This window comes from Herpailurus yagouaroundi, unplaced genomic scaffold, assembly GCF_014898765.1.
Source record: "Herpailurus yagouaroundi ecotype Mexico unplaced genomic scaffold, PumYag 202, whole genome shotgun sequence".
Taxonomy (NCBI): Eukaryota; Metazoa; Chordata; class Mammalia; order Carnivora; family Felidae; genus Herpailurus; species Herpailurus yagouaroundi.
Window position 1 is genome coordinate 11,283,126 of NW_024412433.1, and position 20,817 is coordinate 11,303,942.

At 44.2% G+C, this 20,817-nt stretch overlaps 1 protein-coding gene and 1 long non-coding RNA gene across 6 annotated transcripts in view; one reads left to right on the forward strand and one right to left on the reverse strand.

Moving 5' to 3' along the window:
- Positions 1 to 109: 109 nt before the first annotated feature.
- Positions 110 to 13,732, reverse strand: LOC121014474 (uncharacterized). 2 transcript variants are annotated; one of them, XR_005783234.1, is made up of 3 exons: positions 13,411 to 13,732; positions 8,443 to 8,563; positions 110 to 243 (listed from the first exon to the last, which is right to left on the reverse strand). It is a non-coding gene; the product is annotated as an uncharacterized LOC121014474 (long non-coding RNA). The 2 variants fall into 2 exon arrangements; XR_005783233.1 differs by lacking the exon at positions 110 to 243 and adding an exon at positions 1,038 to 1,146 and having other exon boundaries at positions 13,411 to 13,728.
- LOC121014473 (thiamine transporter 2-like) overlaps positions 724 to 20,817 on the forward strand; it is a 44,627-nt gene continuing 24,533 nt past the window's right edge. For 3 of the 4 annotated variants that reach the window (XR_005783232.1, XM_040450805.1, XM_040450807.1), the window contains exons 1-4: positions 724 to 1,246; positions 3,167 to 3,354; positions 17,147 to 17,307; positions 19,309 to 20,125. Coding sequence is in view for 3 of the 4 variants with exons in the window: in XM_040450805.1 (XP_040306739.1) it covers positions 17,158 to 17,307; positions 19,309 to 20,125 (967 nt within the window). In the remaining variant the exon portion in view is untranslated. The remainder of the gene's footprint in view (positions 1,247 to 3,166; positions 3,355 to 17,146; positions 17,308 to 19,308; positions 20,126 to 20,817) is intronic. The other variant, XM_040450806.1, reaches the window with a different exon arrangement.

The following is a 20,817-nucleotide window of genomic DNA, read 5'->3' on the forward strand; positions in this document are numbered from 1 at the left end:
AGGGGGACTCCGGAGTTGAGGGAGGTCTAGTGCCGCCTTCTGCTGGGGGAGGCCCTGGAATGCCATCTCGAGGAGGATGGTGATAGAGCCACCCAGGACACGTGACAAATGGCTTCTTCTTTACTATTTATTCCAACATCCAGAAAAGAATGTAGCGTCCTTTCTCATTTACATCCTTACTGGAAACATTTAGAGTTTTTACCACATGGAGGAAGGACGGTCCCTCTACTGGGCAGAGTTCACCTGCATGAAATAAGAATTATTTCATGTTGCATGTACTTATCTACAGTGTACAGGTCTGGAAAATAGCCCACCTGGCGATGAAAGGCTAGGATCAGGTAACTCGGAAGAATGTGCTTCAGAGTCAAGACAATGTCTAGTTCTTTCCTGACGCATATAGATTCTTCCCTACATATCAAAACACCTCCTATTCAGGTGGAAAGTGAAAAAGCAAGGAAAAAGCAACAACATTGTGAGCTGACCATCTGATGCCCCTTTACTCTTGCAGAGGCTGGAAAACATCATCTGTGGGGAGGGGGGAGGGGAGGGTTCGGGTGGCGTCTACACCAGGTGGGAGGCGGCGCTGGGAGTCTTTTCTAAATCTGGTTCTAGGACTTTAAGCTACTGAGCACAAAATTCTAAAGAAATTCTGAATCTTTGGTCACAGCAGTCTGGAAAAGATGTTGGCCTCCCCCCCTGCCCCCCTTCCCCTGCCCCCAGACACCTATATTCCCAGAAAGATCTAGATCCCAAACCCGAGTCTCTGTGTGACTTTACAAAGGAAGTTGGCTCGAGCAGGGTGCACACTTCACTGTGTGGACTATGCCCCGACAGCTTGGCCAGGCAGGGAGGGGGCACAGAGGACTGGGAGCTGGGCCATCTCAGATACCGGAAGCAGGAGAAGCAGAGATCAGGACTCGTCCAGAAAGGAACAGAAACCAGCAGACCTGAGAAAAGCTAACTGGTCCAATTTGCCAACCTCCTGTGTCCCCGACAACAGAAGAAGGAAGGAGATGGCCCAAGATGGTCTTTGATGCAGGGACATTTGTTTCATTTGTGCAGCCAACCCGCCCCGCTGAAGAGAGTCCGGCACGCTGCATGACCTGGGGAAAGTTACTTCACTTTTCTGCACCTCAATTTTCTCACCTGCAAAATGGGGACAAGAACAGTCATACTTCGTCGGATTGTCGCGAAGATTAAAGAGGTTAAGACGTGCGTCAAGTGGCCAGCCCACAGGCAAGGCTCGGTAAGTCTGGGCTGACGTTACTGTTAGCAATTATTTTTCGAAATGTGACATGGCCAGGCACCCCTTTTCTTGGGCTGCCTGAGGTTTGATGGCAAGACCACATTACTAGCATTTTGCTAGGACAGTCGGAATTGGAACATCTCCTGTTACTGCCTAATTACATCGCAGAGCATACGTGTGAGTCTGGGAACCCACAGCCATTGCACTAATGGGAAAATGAGAAGTTTTGAGACGAGACTGCATGAGGAGGAAACTACTGAATGGCATTGGTAGAGATTCCTTCTAAAGTACTAACCCCTCTTATTAACAATTAATTCAGGGCTTACTACAAACTAGGCATTGTTCTAGCCCCTGCAACCAGCGTATTTTTACTCAGAGGTCTTTAAAAAAAAAATCGTCCTTTGTTTTCTATTTGCGGCAGAGAAAGAGAAATTAAACAGTTCTCCTTACTTCCTACAGCATCAGCTTCTTCTCCATCTGATCCTGGACCGGATTAGAACAACATATGCTGGCTTTATCTAAATTTACCGGGCTTTTCCTGCTTTAACGCTAAAGAGTAAACTAAAATGTTATTTTATTTGAAAGTATATGAAATTTAACTAAATGCTTAAATTTCATTTACAGGTGTCCAATTTTGGCAGACCTTATCCCCATCTTTGGTCTGTAACTTTCTAGTATAGTTATTCTGAGGACACTGTAGGACTTGGGGGGGGGGGTTATAAAGAGGGTGTAAAACATAGTTGCCAAAGTAATGCAGGCATTTTTGGCAGCGGGAAGCAAATCATTCTACAAATTCATTATCTCTAGCTTAGATTTTCCAGATCTTGGGAATTTAAAAAAAAGGCTGGGTGAGGGGGAAAAAAATATTAGGAAACTTAACTGTGTCCACTCCACAGACACTGTTATCTGAGGTATCACACTGGATACCTCTTGGTACACACCTCTTGGGGTTTCTCTTCCACAGTCAGGGTGACCCAGAAAGCTAAGGAGAGAATGTTGAAGAGTTGGAGGGGGCTAAAATACCCACAGCAAGTTCTTAGAGCATTGGGGGGGGGGGGGCATCCCACACACACCCTGTTCTCTTCTACTAAATACAAAAGGAGAATTTTGGACAACACTGCCCTTTCCTTTTGTTTCCTTTCCTACCTTTGGAAACAATTATAAGGGCAACTGACCTAATCTAAGAATGTGAGTTTCGAGGTCATTATCTAAAATCCGCAGTGCTGACTGGCCAGTGCCAGCCCTGGGAGGTACACCCACAAGCAGGGAGAAGAATACTGGCCTGGAACCAGCTGCAAATGTCCGGAAGGAGGTGGCTCAAAAGCAGGTTGTAAGTGATACAGCACAAAAAAAAAAAAAAAAAAAAAAAAAGATGTAGCTCATTAACAATGGCAACAAAGAGAGGCAGGTGGCTGAAATTCAGCCTCAGAGACCAAATTGCTTTGGAGATTCTAGCAACGGAGGCTTGCTCGAAGGAAATGGTTGGGGGTGGGAAATGCATCAAGCTTTGGAGATAAGCATTCAAGTAAAATGTCATGGAAGAAAAAGGCAAGTATGTGCCCTCAAAAATTCAACCCAATTAGATGTTCCAAAGGAAGAACACTGTGACTTGGGAAAAGACCCGGGGTGTGAGATCCAAATACGAAGCTAGTAAAATAGTAGCGGGAGTGTGACCGACTGGTCTTCTTGCCACTAACAAAAATAGGTGCTGAGAAAACCCGAAAACTTCGCTTCTCCAAGAAGCTGTTAATGTGATAGCAGTGATCTATTTTTAATACAAGGAAAAAAGTCAATTCTCTGCGGATGCAAAGGCGGAGGGCTCATTAATCCGTGGTAATGAACTCTGCCCGGTCCTTCCGGTCTGCTGCGGATTGCAGCACGCCACGGCGTGCCTCATTGCTCAATCAAGATTTTCGGCAGGTGTTGCAGATCTGCCCTGCAGACCGGAACTTGGACATCGCGGCTGACGGCGGCTGGCCTCGTGTCCCAGCGGAGCAGAGGACAGAACACCGCGCTCACCTTGTGAATTTCTTTTTTTTTTTTTTTTGCTGACTAATGCTCTCCTTCTGTGCAAAGCGTCCTCTTCTCTCGCTTTTAAGACCACAAAGGTAAGCCCAGACAAGCCTTTACTTTTCTGCTGGAGGCAACAGCGTGTGCCAAGACCCCTTTCCAGTGTCTGCTTCAGACACCGGTTTCACCCAATAGGGGACCACCCTTGCTTTGTCCTAGTAGGGCAAAATAAAATACGGACAAGTATTCCTTCCAGAGAGGAAAAAAAAATTATATCAGAACAGAGAGGGCCATAGGAAAAGAATAATTTGTATAGAATTCTTATTTCTACTCCTTGTGATGGAGAAGGTACGTGAATCAAATAATAATTAAAATGTCATTGCTTTTTATCATTTGCCCAAGGCTGGAGGGGGGCTGCCACATTTACTCAAACTTGTATGCTGTTAAGTGTGGTGGTAAAGGCAAAGCATCCTTGAAACAACTTCTGAAAGTCGGCTAGCAGCATCAGCAGCAGGCTGGAACAGAAGGGGTCGATGCCTCATAGCATCCAAAGGATAGAGCTGGCTGTCAATGCAGACGCTCTTCCCCCTGCATCTGAACTTTCAGTCTAGGAACCTTTCCAGCTGGGAATTAAGCACCCCATCCCGGAAAGCCTGACAACTCTTAGATGCCACTAGCAATAAATAGCGCAGGATCTCTTCGGCCCAAGGAACAGCTTGTGGGGGGCTTAAACTATTCAAAGAAAACCTCTGTAAATGTCCACTGAACTGATTTCAAGAATACATGCTGCATTACTCAGCCATGAAATGAATGAAATCTCACCATTTGTGACAAAATGGATGGATCCAGAGAGTACAAAGCTAAGTGAAATAAGAGAAAAATACTATATGATTTCATTTGTATGTGGAATCTAAAAAACAAAACGAATGAAACAAAACAGAAAGAGACTCACAGATACATAAGCCAAATTGGGGGGGGGCTGGGAAGGGGCAAAATACATGAAAAGGATGAAGAGGTACAAACTTCCAGTTTTAAAATAAACCATGCCAATGTATTATACAGCATAGGGAATATAATGAGTCATGTTGTAATACCTTTGTATGGCAATAGATGGTAACTACACTTATTGTGAGGATCATTTCATAATGGTCTAAAAATATCAAATCACTGTGATGTACACCTGAAACTAACAGGATGTTGGATGTCAGTTATTCTTATCCTTCAATAAGAAAAAGAGAATGGGGCGCCTGGGTGGCTCAGTTGGTTGAGCCTCTGACTTCGGCTGAGGCCGTGAACTTGCGGTTCATGAGTTCGAGCCCCGCACTGGGCTCTGGGCTGACAGCTCAGAGCCTGCAGCTTGCTTCAGATTCTGTGTGTCCTTCTCTCTCTGTGTTCCTCCCCCACTCACGTTCTGTTTCTCTCTCTCTCTCAAAAATAAAGATTTTTTTTTTTAATTTTAATGAGAAAAAGGGTACGCATGCCGCATCTTATAGCAGTAGGGATAGATAATACGTGACGTTTAATGATGCGCATTGTTGTAGACAGCAACCTGAAGCTGTACGTCACACACTGGAAATTTGGGGGTGGGGGGAGGGCGACCTGGACAGAGGAGGAGGGAAACAAGGCTGTACAACAACTTGAAAGGAATGAGAGAAGGGAACTTCAGATCAGCACGCCCCACCAAGCAGGCAGAAGAAGATTTCGAGCTTTACATCCTTACAGAACTGGATACTAAACTGCATGACCCCAGGCAAGCCACGTTATCTCTCCTGGAATGTCTGCCTGCCCATCTGCCAGGTTGAGACAATATCTGCTTTGTGAACTTCCGAGGATTCAAAATGAGGCGTAGAAAGCATGTAGTATCAATGCCTGTCCAAGCAGGTATTAGGTTAAACGGCACGTGCCGGAGGTATTATTTTTCTGTGCTTGTTGATGGTATGTGTTAGGAAGCACTGATTTGGTTTTGATTGGGAATTGTGTCCTTGGAGTACACGCTGAGCACTCAGAATCTCAGGACATGTGGACAGACCGGTAAAGCCAGATTCTAGAAGGTTGCTAGAAGTAATAATTATGGGTGGTTATTCAAAGGTATCAGGAGAAGACAGGTTTCACTTGACTACCCACGTGCTTCCAGGGGTGCGGAGCGGCTGAAAGTCTTTTGTGGGCTGAAGCAGTTCAGATATTTGTGTGCACAAGTCATTTAAAGAGCGTGGCCCTCCACACTCGCCTCGTGCAGCACTAAATCCGGCAGCGTGCAGACCTGACCCTCAGGGGCTCCCTTTTTGGGAAAGTAATCTGGGCAGAGGTCTCGGAGTGGTTCTCGGCTTGGGGGTGGGGTGCATCGGAATCTGGAGAATCTCTGAGTAGCGGCTGAAAATTGCACCCAGGAGAGTCTGGTACTTCCTCTTGGAAGGGCACTCCAGGAACTCCATGAAAGATGGGGAAAGCCCTGATGGAGAACTCAGCTATTCATCCACCAGACGAGATAAAGAATGCAAAATCACCAACTGACAAATGTTGTCCAAACAAAAACCCTTAGAATGAGGTTTTTTTTCACACAGATGTGATCTAAACATGGGCAGGTGATGGAGGTTAAGGCATTGGCATGATTGTTGTAGAAATAAGGGAAAGAAGGAAAGGAGAAGGCTGGAATATTGGGGGGCGGGGGGGACAGATATCCCAATGGAGCTAAGGAATAGTACAGTGACCGTAGCTGATGACATAGCAAGAAGAGATGTTTGTAGACACAGCCAGACGACTGGATCCCTTATTAGAGGGAGAATACAGTACGGCCATGAGAATGGGGAGCTGAGGTAGAATGGAAAAAAGGGTCCTTGGGAATGAGGCCTAATCCTGGCGCTGTGGCCTATTCTTCTCCTCCTCTCTCCAAAGAGGCTGTGGTCCTCTTCCATCCCCATCAAGTGGGAGATTGTGTTTCTTCCCTTAGATTGATCTCTGGTTTTCTCAAGCCAAAATTCAGAGGGTGGAGGAAATTCAGCTTCTCCAGGACAGTGGAAATAGCTGTAGGTAGGCCCATGGAAGTCATGGAGAGGAAAAGACCAGAAGTTCAGCTCAAAGTTCAACTGTAGAATTGTGCAACAGCCCACAGGCAGGCTGAACAGAAATATGATGAATGAAAGAAGAGAGTAGGCTTCCAGATGGCTGTCAGTATGGCTCATCGATGGCTCCACAGATAGTCATTTCCTCAGCCACTTACACAAGAAACACCTAGAACACCCCAGAAACGTTCCATATGGAAGAGCATATCCCTACTCTCTGTGAAGTAGAAGTAAATGGAAAACAGATCTCTCACCCCAACCACTGGCAAATAGTTTTCATTGTCATTATTCGTCTTGACTGATGTAATTTAGCGTCTATCATTGCTGCCTACTCCACTTAGGTAAGAGCTTTATTGATAGAATTTGGATCAGCATTTATTTCACCTCGAAGAAGAGGACAGTCAACGTAATAGGTCCCCAAATAAGCCAGTCTTCATGGGGCCCACCTTGTGAAGGAACAGGGTGGGTGGTAGATAACATGGGGTAATCCAGAAGATCATCCCTCCCAAAGCTCTTTGCCCACGGAAAGCCGAAATTCCACCCAAAGCCACTCACTCTTTTCCAGGGAACTTCATCTTCTATGGTGAACATTATCTCTAACCTCCTTTCAAAGTGAAATTACCAGACAGCCAGGTGATTGTTACTAGCAAGTGTGTGCGAACACACTTACGGAAATACGTGTATTGCTCACTGTAGACCGCACACGTGTGGATCGCTGCCACTAAGAATACCAGAAGCCAAGACCTTAACACAGGAGTTCTTTAACACAGCACATCGATTTCCAGGCTTTGTTTTATATCTAAGACACCACACACACATACACACACTCCCTGCCCCCATTATCTCAATGGTCCGCAGGGCAAGAGGGACTTTGTGAGTCAAGGAGAAGGGATAAAAAAAATTCTGTGAGACTCAGCAGGGGAAGGCTCCTCAGAAGGTGGATTTTTATCTTAAGCTCTTCACCTCACAAACGTCTGTGCTTCTTTGTCCGTTGGCAACTCCAGATCATCCCCACCACAACCACCTGTCAGGGCATCCTCCCTCCTGCACGGAAGAAGCCTGGAATGATATTTGCCTGAACTCGCTTCCACTGTGTGGTTACAGGCCAACCTGCTTACGAGAAGCACCCCTGTGAGATGTGGAAGATGGAAAATTCAAAAAAAAAAAAAAAAAAAAAGTGGCCAGGATTTTCCAAGACAGTTACCTTAATTGCAGTAAAATCCAGTGTAGAATTCCTTCTCAGAGAGGCCTTTGGATACATACAAAATCCCCACTCCCTTAATAATATTTGAATCCAAATTTCCTGAAGCCTGGAAGAATATTCTCTAACATACCAGGGTGTATAAAAATAAAATATGATTAAATTTAAACAGTTACTGGAAAGTGTCAGATGTTGGAATTTTAAACCCAGAAATGCAAGTGGAGATTTTTCCATAAATTCATATAGTGTTTGGATTATCTGGGTCCTGTCAGAACTATTTCATAAAACACACTAGTTTTTGCCATTTTAACACGCAATATATAAAAACTCCTATTGGTTCTAGTCCTCTGGAGAACCCTATTGGGTACAATAGTCAATCTTATGCTATATTCTTTGATAGCACTAGGTAATTTATCCCAAAAAATGCTAATTGAGGACCTACTAAATACTAAGAATATAGTAGACACCACAGTGGATGGATACAGCTCTTCTTTTTAAAGGGAAGAAATAGGGGTGCCTGGGGGCTGAGTCAGTTAAGCGTCTGACTCTTTGATTGCAGCTCAGGTCATGATCTCACAGTTCATGGGTTTGAGCCCCGCATCAGGCTCCGTGCTGACAGTGGGGAGCCTGCTTGGGATTCTCTCTCTCCTCTCTCTCTCTGCCCCTGCCCCCCCCAAAGATAAATAAATAAACGTTAACAAAAACAAAGGGAAGATTTGAACAAAAACCATTAAGCATATAGAGAGTGGCAGAAAAAAAAACAACCATCTCGGACAGGGTGTTTTGAGAAGTCAAAAGGGGCATTGGAGCACAACCTGTATGAACGTGTGGGATGCAGCCCACCTTCAGGTGCCTGAAGGAGAAGTATTCCAACAGGTGGAACGGGAAGGATTCAAGGCCCCCAAAACCAAGTGCATTTGACCCACCTGGGCATGGGCAGCACACGGTCGTGTAGGTTTTTCCTGTGGAAGGTACGCTGAGCCGCGGTCAGGAGACAGGCCCTGTCACTACCCAGCAGTCACGTTATCTTCCAGTCTTTACTTCTTTCTAGAGACATGAAGCATTAGGACCAGATTGGTGTTTCTTTCCAAAACACTCACAGTGGCTCTGCATTCTCTGCCCCCTCTCAAGGAACTCCAACGTACACATAAAGATTGTGAGGAACATTCCAGCAAGGGAACTTGTGTGACTTGACTTAACCCAATGCTTCTGAACTTACTTGGTCTCAAAATTCTATTTCTATTATGAAGCGAATTTGAATTCATTGAAAACACTTTTAGAAATGCCAGACTCTAAAGAGCCCATTTATCTTTCAATTCTAAAGCAGTCTGAACAATGGGACATAAAATCACACACCCCCCCCCCAATTCACCCCTCATCTCCAGCAAAAAGAGAGCAGCTTTTAAATTTATTCCTGGAAGTAGAACCTTTCTTACATATAAATTCATATGTGGAAAAAAATAAATACATTCCGGGGCGCCTGGCTGACTCAGTTGGTTAAGTGTCCTACTTTGGCTCAGGTCATGATCTCGCGGTCCGTGAGTTCGAGCCCCGTGTTGGGCTCTGTGCTGACAGCTCAGAGCCTGGAGCCTGCTTACGATTCTGTGTCTCCCTCTCTCTCTCTGCCCCTCCCCCACTTGTTTTCTGTCTCTGTCTCACAAATAAATGAACATTAAAAAAAATTAAAAAAAAATAAATTCCTATGTGAACAGTCAATAAACAAAACATAAAAATCAGAGATGTCTGGGCTGAAGCAAAGGTCTGGATTTGATGGGACATCATCCGCTCTCTGTCCCCATGGGCCAGGATCACACCGCCCTCTAGTGTCTAATCTTCAAGGAGCATAAAGCCAAAACCAACCCCGAAATCTCATTCAAATTTCCAGCCTCAGAACTGCCTCCAAACTGCTGTTTGCTAAGCTGTGACTCTCAACGTGAGGTTCCCCCAAATGGCAGCCTCAGCATCGCCTGGAAACTTGTTAGAAATGAAAATTCCCAGTCTCAACCCTCCAGGCTGAGACCTGCTGAATCAGTGAGTGGGGAGAGACCCACTGGACGGTGTCTCCCGTTTTAGCACATACTCCTACCAATTTTTTTTTTTTTTTTTGTACCATGCTGCTTTCAATTAAGGGGTAAAAATGGACTCGGGACAGCCTGTCAAAACCCAAAAATTCACAAAGGAGTTTCTATACCTAGCAGCTCAGCAATTTTCACTTTACGCCATTCTTTCTGACTCAATAGGAGTTACATCCATTCCAACAATACACTGGACCCAATGTATTTGTAGCACTGCCATGAATAATCAGAGAAGGTTCTAGAATGAACCTGGTCATCTTTTCTTTAACAGAAAGTGTCTGCAGTGATAATGCCCATTGGGGGAAAAAAAAAAAAAAGAGGGTTTGCATCGTGAAATCCCTGTAGCACTAGCCCGCGTTTATCGCTTGTGCAGGATGGTGTTTCCATCGTTAAGTCTTTTAATCTGGCCAGCCGTGCTGAATGTATGCTCTGTTCAGACCAGGAGATCAAATAAAGGTGCATGAATGGTTTAGAGCAATTTTCCTACAGCTACAATAAAACTGGCTTCCTTCCTTCCTTCCTTCCTTTTTTTTCTTCTTTCCCCAAAGGCTTCCTGAGTACTTGGGGGTGGATGAAGGCTCTGTTGGCTGAAAACAGAACCCTACTAAACGCGCCCTGGGAACATCAGCCTCCCGTACAAGAGACACCTTCATTGCCACCGTCACACGCTTCTTTCTAAAACTTGATAACTTGATAAAGAAGACAGATTCGGTAAAAAGGAGAGCAGTTGTTATAAGCATCAGTATCTCAATGGAAAAATCAATATAAAACTTACAAGTAGAGTAGTGACTAAGCCATAGGGAAATTTATAAATTTTAATTTAAAAAATACAGTTTAATGGAGCACCTGGGTGGCTCAGTTGGTTAAGCGTCCAGCTCTTGATTTCAGCTCAGGTTATGATCTCATGGTTCATGGGTTTGAGCCCCACATTGGACTATGCACTGACAGTGCATAGCCTGCTTGGGATCTTCTCTCTCCCTCTCTCTCAGCCCCTCCTCTGCTCTTTCTCTCTCTCAAAAAGTAAATAAACTAAAAGAAAAAATTTTTTAAATTATAGTTTGCTTAAGCGGGTGACCTAAAAGGGTAAGTATCATTTCTGCAATTCGTACAACATTAAATTTAAAAACCTAAGGGGCGCCTGGGTGGCTCAGTTGGTTAAGCGTCCGACTTCGGCTCAGGTCATGATCTCTCAGTCTGTGAGTTCGAGCCCCGCATCGGGCTCTGTGCTGACAGCTCAGAGCCTGGAGCCTGTTTCAGATTCTGTGTCTCCCTCTCTCTGACCCTCCCCCGTTCATGCTCTGTCTCTCTCTGTCTCAAAAATAAATAAATAAATAAACGTTAAAAAAATATTTAAAAACCTAACATTTCAGTCTTTTATGAGAACATTTCAGTTTTTGAACAACCACCATATGGGGTATAAACAATGTTTATTACCTAGCTGAAGATATTTATAATTAGCTACAAAAACAAACTGGGAAATTTCACTCCGTATGTAAATAAAGATGCATTTTCCTTTTTATATTTAACAATAATGAAAGTATGAATACAAAGAAATCTGGGCTAGAATATGTTTCATGAAAAATTTTAAACGTGAAATACATCATACATTTTGTCCAAATTATCAAAAATTCCTATTAGGTATATCAAAGTCAATATCAGCTTCCTAAGATGACTGTAAAAAAAAAACAAAAACAAAAAAAAACAACAAGTAAGTGCGGAGCGCCTGGGTGGCTCAGTCGGTTAAACATCCGACTTCGACTCAGGTCACGATCTCGAGGTCCGTGAGTTCGAGCCCCGAGTCAGGCGCTGGGCTGACGGCTCAGAGCCTGGAGCCTGCTTCCGATTCTGTGTCTCCCTCTCTCTCTGCCCCTCCCCCGTTCACGCTCTGTCTCTCTCTGTCTCAAAAATAAATAAACGTTAAAAAAAAAAAAAAGTGCCACAAAACTGGGTGGTTTAAAACAACAGAAATGTATTCTCTCTCTCATAGTTCTGGAGATGAGACATCTAGAACGAAGGTGTCAGCAGAACCCTCCACCCTCTGAAATCTATAGGGCAAGAGCCTTCCTTGCCTCAGTCAGCTTACGGTGTTTGCTGGCAATCCTTGCTGTTCTTTGGTTTGTGGATGCCTCTCTCCAATCTTTTTTTTTTTTTTTAAGTTTATTTACTTTTAAGAGAGAGCAGGGGGAGAGGCAGAGAGAGGTGAGAGAAAATTCCAAGCAGGCGCCCAGGTGGGACTCAAACTCATGAACCATGATATCATGACCTGAGCTGAAATCAAGAGTCAGATGCTTAACCTGCTGAGCCACCCAGGTCCCCGTGCCTCTCTCCAATCTTTGCCTTGTTATCACATGGCCACCTTCTCCCTGTGTGTCTTTGTACCTGTGTTTCTCCTTAAGCATCTCAGTCATATTGGAATAAACACCCACCCTACTCTAGGATGACCTCATCTTAATTATATCTGCAACAACCCTGTTTCCAAATAATTTCCATTTTGAGGTGCTGGGAATTAGGACTTCAACATACTTTCTTTGTGTGGGGGACACAGTTCAGCCCATAACAGTCCGCCTTCTGGCCTCTCAAAATTTACATCCTTCCCACATGCAACATTACGTTCACCCATTTCCCAACATTTCCAAAGGTCTTCACCATCCCAGCATCCACTCTAAGTCTAGGCTGTCATCAATTCAGAGTCCCAAACTTCATCATCTAAATCATATAGATCAATATGGGTGAGACCCAAGGGATATGATTCGTCCTTTGGTAAAACTCCCCTTCACCTGTGAACCAGAGAACAAGGTATCTGCTTACAGAACACAATATCACAGGATGGAGTAGACATTTTCTTTCCAAACAGGAGAAATTGAAAGGAAAAAAGGGGGTAATGGGTCCTAAGGAAGTCTTAAAAATTATCAGGGCAAGTTCTATCAGATTTCAAGCCCTGAGAATAATCCTGTGTGGCTCGATGCTCTGTCCTCTGGGCCAGATAGGGCGGCAGCCTCCCCGTGTTGGCCTTGAGGGGATCTCATCAGCCCAAACTTCTGCATCTGTGCCTCTGCCTTCAGGGTCATTCTTTTTTCATTTCATGCTTCCCCTGCCCCTGTTAGTCCAGGCTAGTAGTGATTCTGTGGATATAAAATTCTCAAAGATCCATCAGACACCTGTGCAATTCAGAGAGGTGCAAACCATCAGGCAAGAGGGCCCTCCACGGAGCATTCCTGGGGAACCCCATCTCTATTCCCGGCTTTTGCTAACATGGTTCATTGGATCCATTAGCCACACAGCCGAGCTCTTTAGCAAATGATTGTCCAGCTACGCTCTTGGCACTGTTTGCAAAGTATGCTATCTAGATGGGCTGAGAATCTTTCAAATCATTGAAGACTGGTTCCTTTTTGCGTTGCAGTTCCTCCCTCAATTTCTTTCTTTTCCCTCATATTTTACGATAACCAGCAAGGAGAAGCCAGGCTGCGCCTTCAACACTGCTTGGAGCTCTCCAAGCAAAATATCCGGATTCGTTTCTTACAAGTTCTACTTTCCTTCCAACAACAGAACAAAATTCCATCATGTTCTCTGCCGTTTTCTAACAAAATTCACCTTTCCTCCAGTGTCCAATAGCGTGCTTCTCCTTCCCATCTGGGACATCATCCCAAATTCTTCTAGCCCCGATCCATTATCCAGTTCCAAAGCCGCCTCCATGTTTTTACATATTTGTTACAGACCACATCACCTCCCAGCACCAACGTCGGTATCAACAATCCATTAGTCCTCATGATTTCCTGGATGCAAGGGAAACATGCCAATGAAATGAGTCCCTAGTCCTACCTGACGGCCTCCGAACAGCAAGATGAGTGATGTGGCCGTTGAAAGTCAACTAGAAAGAAATCTGTCAAATCGCCATTAAAAATGATGAGGCCACGTGGTCACTGTGTGTTAAACAACACTGCAGGTTAGAAAGGGTAGAGCAAGGTCCAGATGGAAAATGTTGGCATGGAGAGCTGATTTAAGAAATCTAGATTTTAGAAAACACCACCACTTTTAATACTTAGTCATGGTGAGCTGGAGCATAGAGATTATTTTCTTTTAATTCTTAATAAGTATATACAGTAAATGTTCACTAATTTAGAGACGATGCTAACTGAATTTAGTAAAACATCATGGAAAAGAATAGGTGTGGACAGCATGTATTTGGAGCAGAACCTAACTAAACTTACCAAGTGTTCTCCGTAATGGCCTGACCATAAAGGCCTGATTAAAAGGCAAATACGTATGACTTATGACCTTTCATATGTAAGTTAATAGTTATAAAGGGCTTTCAGACTATTTAGGTCCTTAAAGGAATAGTTTTCCTTGCAAATCTAATCTCAAACCATAAACTTACCTTTTCAGTGTCTTCTTATTCTCTTAAAATAATTTTGAAATTACTTATACATTTTGTACTGATGATCAATGATTCACCTTAGCTGGGGCTATCAATATGAGCTGTTAACGTTATCAGCAATTCATTGGTCTTGTGGCTTCCTGAGTCATGGGACTAGAGCAGATTCTCAAAGAAAGGCTAGGGGAAAACCCTGGTATTTATCGCGTTACGCAGAGCCCCAGTCCTCTCCTGTTGACCTCATTTACTCCCCGGAAACAATAAAGTAGATGATTGTTACCTTCTTGTAATCAGTGGGACTAGGAGAGGTAAAGGAATTCAAGTAAGTTCAGCCAGCTATGGTTAGTTAATAACAACAGAAAAAAAAAACCCTATTATCAGAAGGTCCACGGCACAGTAATAGCCAGGATATCTATTAGATGCCCACCCAGTCCTTCCAGTACAGCAGCTCCACAAAGCGTCAGGACTCCCCACCTGAAGCAGCTGAAATAGCCCTGTGTCCCGAAACAGAAGCCCACTGCATTCGATGCACCCGACATCCTCAGGAAGACTAGAAATTTGCGTTTTGACATAATTAGGAGCAAATCGAAGCATCCGTTTGGTAACGTTTTAACTGATTTCCAATGACCTTTGAAGCAACAGGTTAAAAATCAACTACGAATTATCATCTGTTTGAACTATTAACAACCACACCACTAAGATAACCTGGGACTGTAAATTCAGTAGTCGTCCCTTTTTAAAGCAGTAACTCTGCCATTAATTTTAAAAAGCGAAAAATGCCTTGGAATTAACAAGGTCCGAGGAAGGAATGTTTGCATCTTTCACGTTGGGTTCTTTGCTCCCTTCAACCTCAGCAGAGACCTCATATCAGGGAATAGCGTATGCTTCGTGTTTCAAGGTTCTTTCTAGGGAGCCATTCGTTTTCTACAGGCCATAGAGCAAGCAGTTCAATCCAGAAGGTCTGTGCAGGCAAAACACCAGAGATCAAATGACACCGTCTTTTTGCAATAAGCGAAGATACCAGCAGGGGGCGAACTTGGAGCCCATCCTCACACCCGCAGTCCAAATTCCATATTCAAGATTTATTGTAGCTGTTTCTCCACATGATCACTTGCTATGTGAATCCTTCCATCGCGGTGGAACAGATTCCATAGTCTAGTCAAACCAACCAATCCACCCATTTTGAGTTCAACATTCTTTGACACCCTGGCTGCCAACACTTGGGGTAGAATGGGAAGTTATCCACTCTACAGGTGAGGAAACCTGAGGCCTCTGTCCATTAAGAAACTTGTCCAGGGTCACACAACTTAAAAGGTGGATCGGAGATCTGTATTTGCTCAACTGCAAAGCCCGTGTTCTTCTCACCAGGAATTCCCCTTTCATTACTCCAAAACGATTTTCAGAGTAACCTCCATATTCTTGAAAATCCAATGGTGGCTTATAGTTCCCACTCCAGAGGACAACTTTAAATAACCAGAACACTTGGGAAATATCTCATTATTATATGAATTTTTTTGCTCAGTTAGAAAACCCTGTTTAGGGCGCCTGGGTGGCACAGTCGGTTAAGCGTCCGACTTCAGCCAGGTCACGATCTCGCGGTCCGGGAGTTCGAGCCCCGCGTCGGGCTCTTGGCTGATGGCTCGGAGCCTGGAGCCTGTTTCCGATTCTGTGTCTCCCTCTCTCTCTGCCCCTCCCCCGTTCATGCTCTGTCTCTCTCTGTCCCAAAAATAAATAAACGTTGAAAAAAAAAATTAAAAAAAAAAGAAAACCCTGTTTAGTCCAACGGATGTACTTTCACCAAGGAGCTGAAGACACCTTCCGGGAGACCTTTGATATATATGATTCTGTGCTAGACTCGGTGACAAAAAGGAATCCCTGCCCCCACGGAACTCCCAGGCTAACTAGCAGATATGGATGTCAATACATCAGTGCCTCTGAAGGCCATCCACCCTGCAGACTGCATAGTTTAGGCTTACTGATTGGCATCGTTCTAACATGGACTGATGTGGGTAGTCTCCACAACGTGAGGTAGGTATTATTTTCCCTATTTTACAGTTGAGAAATCCGAGGTACCAAAGAGACCCGGTAACTTGCCAGAGTTTACATGCTTGTAAGCAGCGGAGAAGAATGTGGACCTTATTGACTCCAGAGCCCTGCCCTTGACTTCCATGCCATAATGCCTCGCCAGGGCTGTAACGGAGACAGAACATAGACTAAGGCAGGAGAGGAGCTGGAGAGGGTCAGGAAGCTTCGGGGAGGAAAAACGGTCGAAGACTGAGCGAGGGAGATTCTCTCAGAGCAGTGGATTGCCTTTCTTCAGGCTACCCATGTCTTCCTTCAGTCAGCCAACCTTAAGGTTTATCCTCCCGGACGGAAGTTCTGACATTTCAGTATTAGCAACATAAGTGGGGGAAAAAGTAGAGCAGGAACCAAGTATCAACTCAGAAAAATACTTTTAAATACCGTTGAATTTCATCCATGATGCGATATTGTCATGTAATTCTTCTGAAAGTAGGTATTACAAACAATCCAAATCACCTGGGTGGATGACAGTTTTAATTAGTTGAGGCTTCTGATGCTAAACCAATGTTTACTTTGAATTCAATGCTTAGAAGAAGCAAGGGTTCTATCTGCTTTATAAATCTTTACTCCCCCAAAGGCTATTTTATTCACCATTTTCAAGCATTCATTAATGAATTTCCAGGTCATCAACCACTACAGGGTAATAGGCTCAGGATGGGGACCATGAAACAGACGTTTGCTTAGCAACTGTGTCTATCAAAACTCCACCAGTCTTATCTCAGGCCCAAGATTTCCACCATAGGAGAAATTCCCTGACTTTTTTCTACTATGAAAGATTACAGGAGAGCATGGCTGACTGGCTTGCAATGCTGGGAACTGGTTTTTCATCAGCGACCCTGCCATTCCAGCTGAGATGAAATTTAATCCCGACTGCAGTGTTTTCAAATAATCATCAGTTTTCTCTTTAAACCAAGAAATGCAAAGGCAAGACTCAAGTTCCTGCATTTTGACCTGTGGTATATATTTACTGTCGCAATGCTTTTCGTTTTTTCCTTTTTGGGACCAAAGGACAAATGGAACTTGGGGAAGAGAACACAAGTTTTATGAAAAGAAACCATCAAGTTCTGACTTGCTTTTTTTTTTTTTTTTTTTTTTTTTAAGCGTAACCATCCATGAATTGTTGCCAGACATCACCAAGCCATTCCTGGGTTTTTCCCACAGTCATCCTCTGCTGCTTTGGATTTTTCTCAATGATGAAACCATCAGAACCATTTGTTGTACCTTATTTAGCAGGACCAGATAAAAATATAAGCCTCAGCACGGTAAGATTACTCACATGTTGATCTTAGTTTTACATCTTGTCAAAACCGGCGTCTAAAGTTTTGGGTAGAAGCAAAATATCAGAACTTCTCGCAAACTCAAATGCGAACAAACGGGTCTTAATAATTTCTGCATGTCTGTCGTGCAAAAATGTAAAACTTTTTGATTCAACAAAAATGGGGTGAATCCAAAACAGTCTTCCAGCTGCACACAAATCATACTCCAGGACGTCATTGCTGACTATCATGAACCTTTAGAAATAAAGCCATCCCTAGGTATAAATATAAACCTTACAGGATAGTGTAAGATTGGGAAGGAAAAAGTTATGCAAAAGCATCTGAAAAAGTCCTCCGAAGATTTTTTTTGCCTCTTTACATATCGATATTAAGACCATTGTTAGCTTTTAGTCAGACCATAGGATCTAATCCTAGGAAGCCTGTTAGTCAGTGGGTCTCAAAGTGTGGTCCTTGGACTAGTGCACCAGCATCACTGGGAAACCGGTTAGAAATGTTCATTTTCAGGAACCACCCCAGATCTCCAGAGTCTGAATGTCTGGTGTTTAACAAACCCTCCAGGAGAATCTGATCTGCGCGAACATTTGAGAACCACCACTTTAAGCCACCGAACAATAACAAAGCCAGACAAAGCCCTGTATCCATTTGATTTCTTTGGGGGGGGGGGGGAGTCACACCTGTTTTACGGGCTGGTTATTCAGCAAATGGGGCATAACAATTGCATCCCCCTTGGCCACCCTCTCCCAGAAACCATGCCTGTGTCCCTACCCGACGCCAAGGAAACTGCCTTGTGAACCAATCCACTCTTTTCCCTCCCAATAAGAAAAGCATGTGCCAGTCTTCAATGCCATTAGGTGCAGACAGGTTTGGCTGGGAGAGAGCCCCGGGCTGGATTTAGACTCCAGGGACAGTCACAAAAAGCAGATCTGGGACGTATCTTCTCCCGGGTTAGTGACTACCCCTGAGTGTCAGGAAGAGCAAGAATAACGTTCTACCAAACTGTGAGAACACGTAGGTAAAAGGGGACCTGGGAACTCAAGGGGTGAGGGCACAGATTAGGTCAAAACAAAGGACACTCCTAGGCTCAGTAAGTGGGTGGTTTATGTCAGTGATCTGAGATCCTAAGGTTTGAGAGGGGGAGACCCCAAAAGAGGGTCTACCAGCCTTCTTTACATCATCTTCTATCTGCCGTAGATTCCGCTTACAGAAGCGGAAATAATCATGTACTGTGGGTGGGCTCAGATGATTTGCTGATATAACCAGTGTTCCCTGGAAAATCGTGGCCAAAGCCGATTTGAGCAAGAGAGAGACAAGACACTAAGCAGTTTGGTTTGGGTTTGGGGTCCTCCAAAGCAGCCCAAGAAAGTAAGGCCAAGAATGCAGAAGAACCGAAGAACAGATCCCTTCTGATACTGAGTCTTGAACTGGTCATTTGTTCTATATTTTCCTGATCACCCAGACGACGGCCTGATGGTCTGCACATTTTACATACTGATGGGAATCAAAGGTAAATATGGTCAGGTTCTGCCAGTGCCTGAAACATTCCTTTTAACCTTATTGAAGGAGAGGAAACTATCTTAAATGGACAGGAACAGCACCTGAGCAGCCCTGAACCGCCCCGGAAAAACTGTTGAGCTTAGTATATGCATTAGGGCGTCTTTTCCCAGCCTGCCGAGCATATGCAGATCATATTACATTTTAAAAATGTAAGAAGCAGATCACTGAGAACGGCAACCGCTCTTTCTTTATACCTGGAGGAAGGAACCCACATGTTATGAGTTTCTATGATTTGGGGACTTCTTTCCCTTGAGTTTCAGTTTCCCGTAGCTTCCCATCATATTGTCAGAAAGTCCTGTGAAGGGTCAAACTGACGGGGGCCCAGCAATGCATCCTGGGATGGATATGCATCATGTGGATAAGATATATGTCAGGTGTGTGTTCCGCTTCCTCGTGCTTGTGTCCTCACACCCTCCCCGTTTAACCTCACAGATCACAAAAGAGGTCTTTCCCATCTGGACATACTCTTACCTGGCACTGCTGTTCCCAGTGTTCATCGTCACCGACTACGTCCGCTACAAGCCAGTCATTATCCTGCAGGGGATCAGCTTCGTCGTCACCTGGCTGCTGCTTGTGTTTGGTCAAGGACTGAGAGCCATGCAGGTGCTAGAGTTCTTCTATGGGATGGTCTCCGCCTCCGAGGTGGCCTACTATGCCTACATTTACAGCGTGGTCAGCCCAGAGCACTACCAGAAAGTGAGCGGCTACTGCAGGAGCATCACCCTGGTGGCCTACACGGTGGCCTCGGTGCTGGCCCAGCTCCTGGTATCCCTGGCCAGCCTATCGTACTTCCACCTCAACGTCATATCCTTGGCCTCTGTCTGTGTGGCCCTTCTTTTCTCCCTGTTCCTACCAATGCCTGAGAAGAGCATGTTTTTTCATGTACAACCCGGCAAAGGAGCTCCTCCCAAGCCACCGGGAAAGGATGCTTTCTCAAAGGAACCACAAAAGGACCGCAAACCAGTCTGCAAAGGATTAGTCACCTTTTCAGGGAACCTGGGTGACGACGAGCCGCTGAATGATCCAAAGCCGGGAAATGTAACGCTGAGAGTTTTTGTGCAGTGGTTCCAAGATTTGAAGGGTTGCTACTCCTCAAAGCATCTTTTTTACTGGTCCCTGTGGTGGGCTTTTTCCACAGCAGGTTTTAACCAGGTTTTGAACTATGTTCAAATCCTGTGGGATTACAAGGCACCATCCCAGAGCTCTGCAACCTATAATGGAGCAGTAGAAGCCCTTGCAACGTTTGGAGGTAGGTCCACCAGACTTTCTCTTTTCAGTGTGGCGGAAATATATTCTTTCAAATCATAGTCTCGGAGAGATTGGTTGTAGAGATGTCAACAATGAATACCAAATATTTCGAAACTGAAAAGAGCTTTGGTCACCAAATTTTAAAAAGGCAATGAATTTAAGGGAAGATTGACAAAATTATCCATGGAAATAGTGTAATCCACCCCTAAAAATAGGGACTGCGAATTTGTGTCCCACTGGCCATAAAGAGTTGGACAGTTTAAGGTAAAACTACCAAATCACTTTCCTCTCTAACCACTCTGTAACACTAGCCTTTAAACTATGGTTTGCAAACCATTAATAGAAGTGGGCAAACGATGGCCCATGGCCCACCAGAGATAATACTTTTTACATTTTTAAGAGGAAGTTGTAAGGGGAAAAAAAACAATATATGACAAGGGTTGTAAAAGTAATAAATCCAAGCAAGCAACCAAATAAAAACAAAGGAGGCTATGTGGCCCACAAGCCTAAAATATTTACTATTTGGGCCTTTATAGATCTTGAGACTAATGGAGTGGATTTCTAACCAGCATTTTTAAATCAAAGAACAGAATAGAAAATTTAGAATGGAACGGAACGGAATGGAATGGAATAGAATAGAATAGAATAGAATAGAATAGAATAGAATAGAATAGAAAGAATAGAGAATAGGGA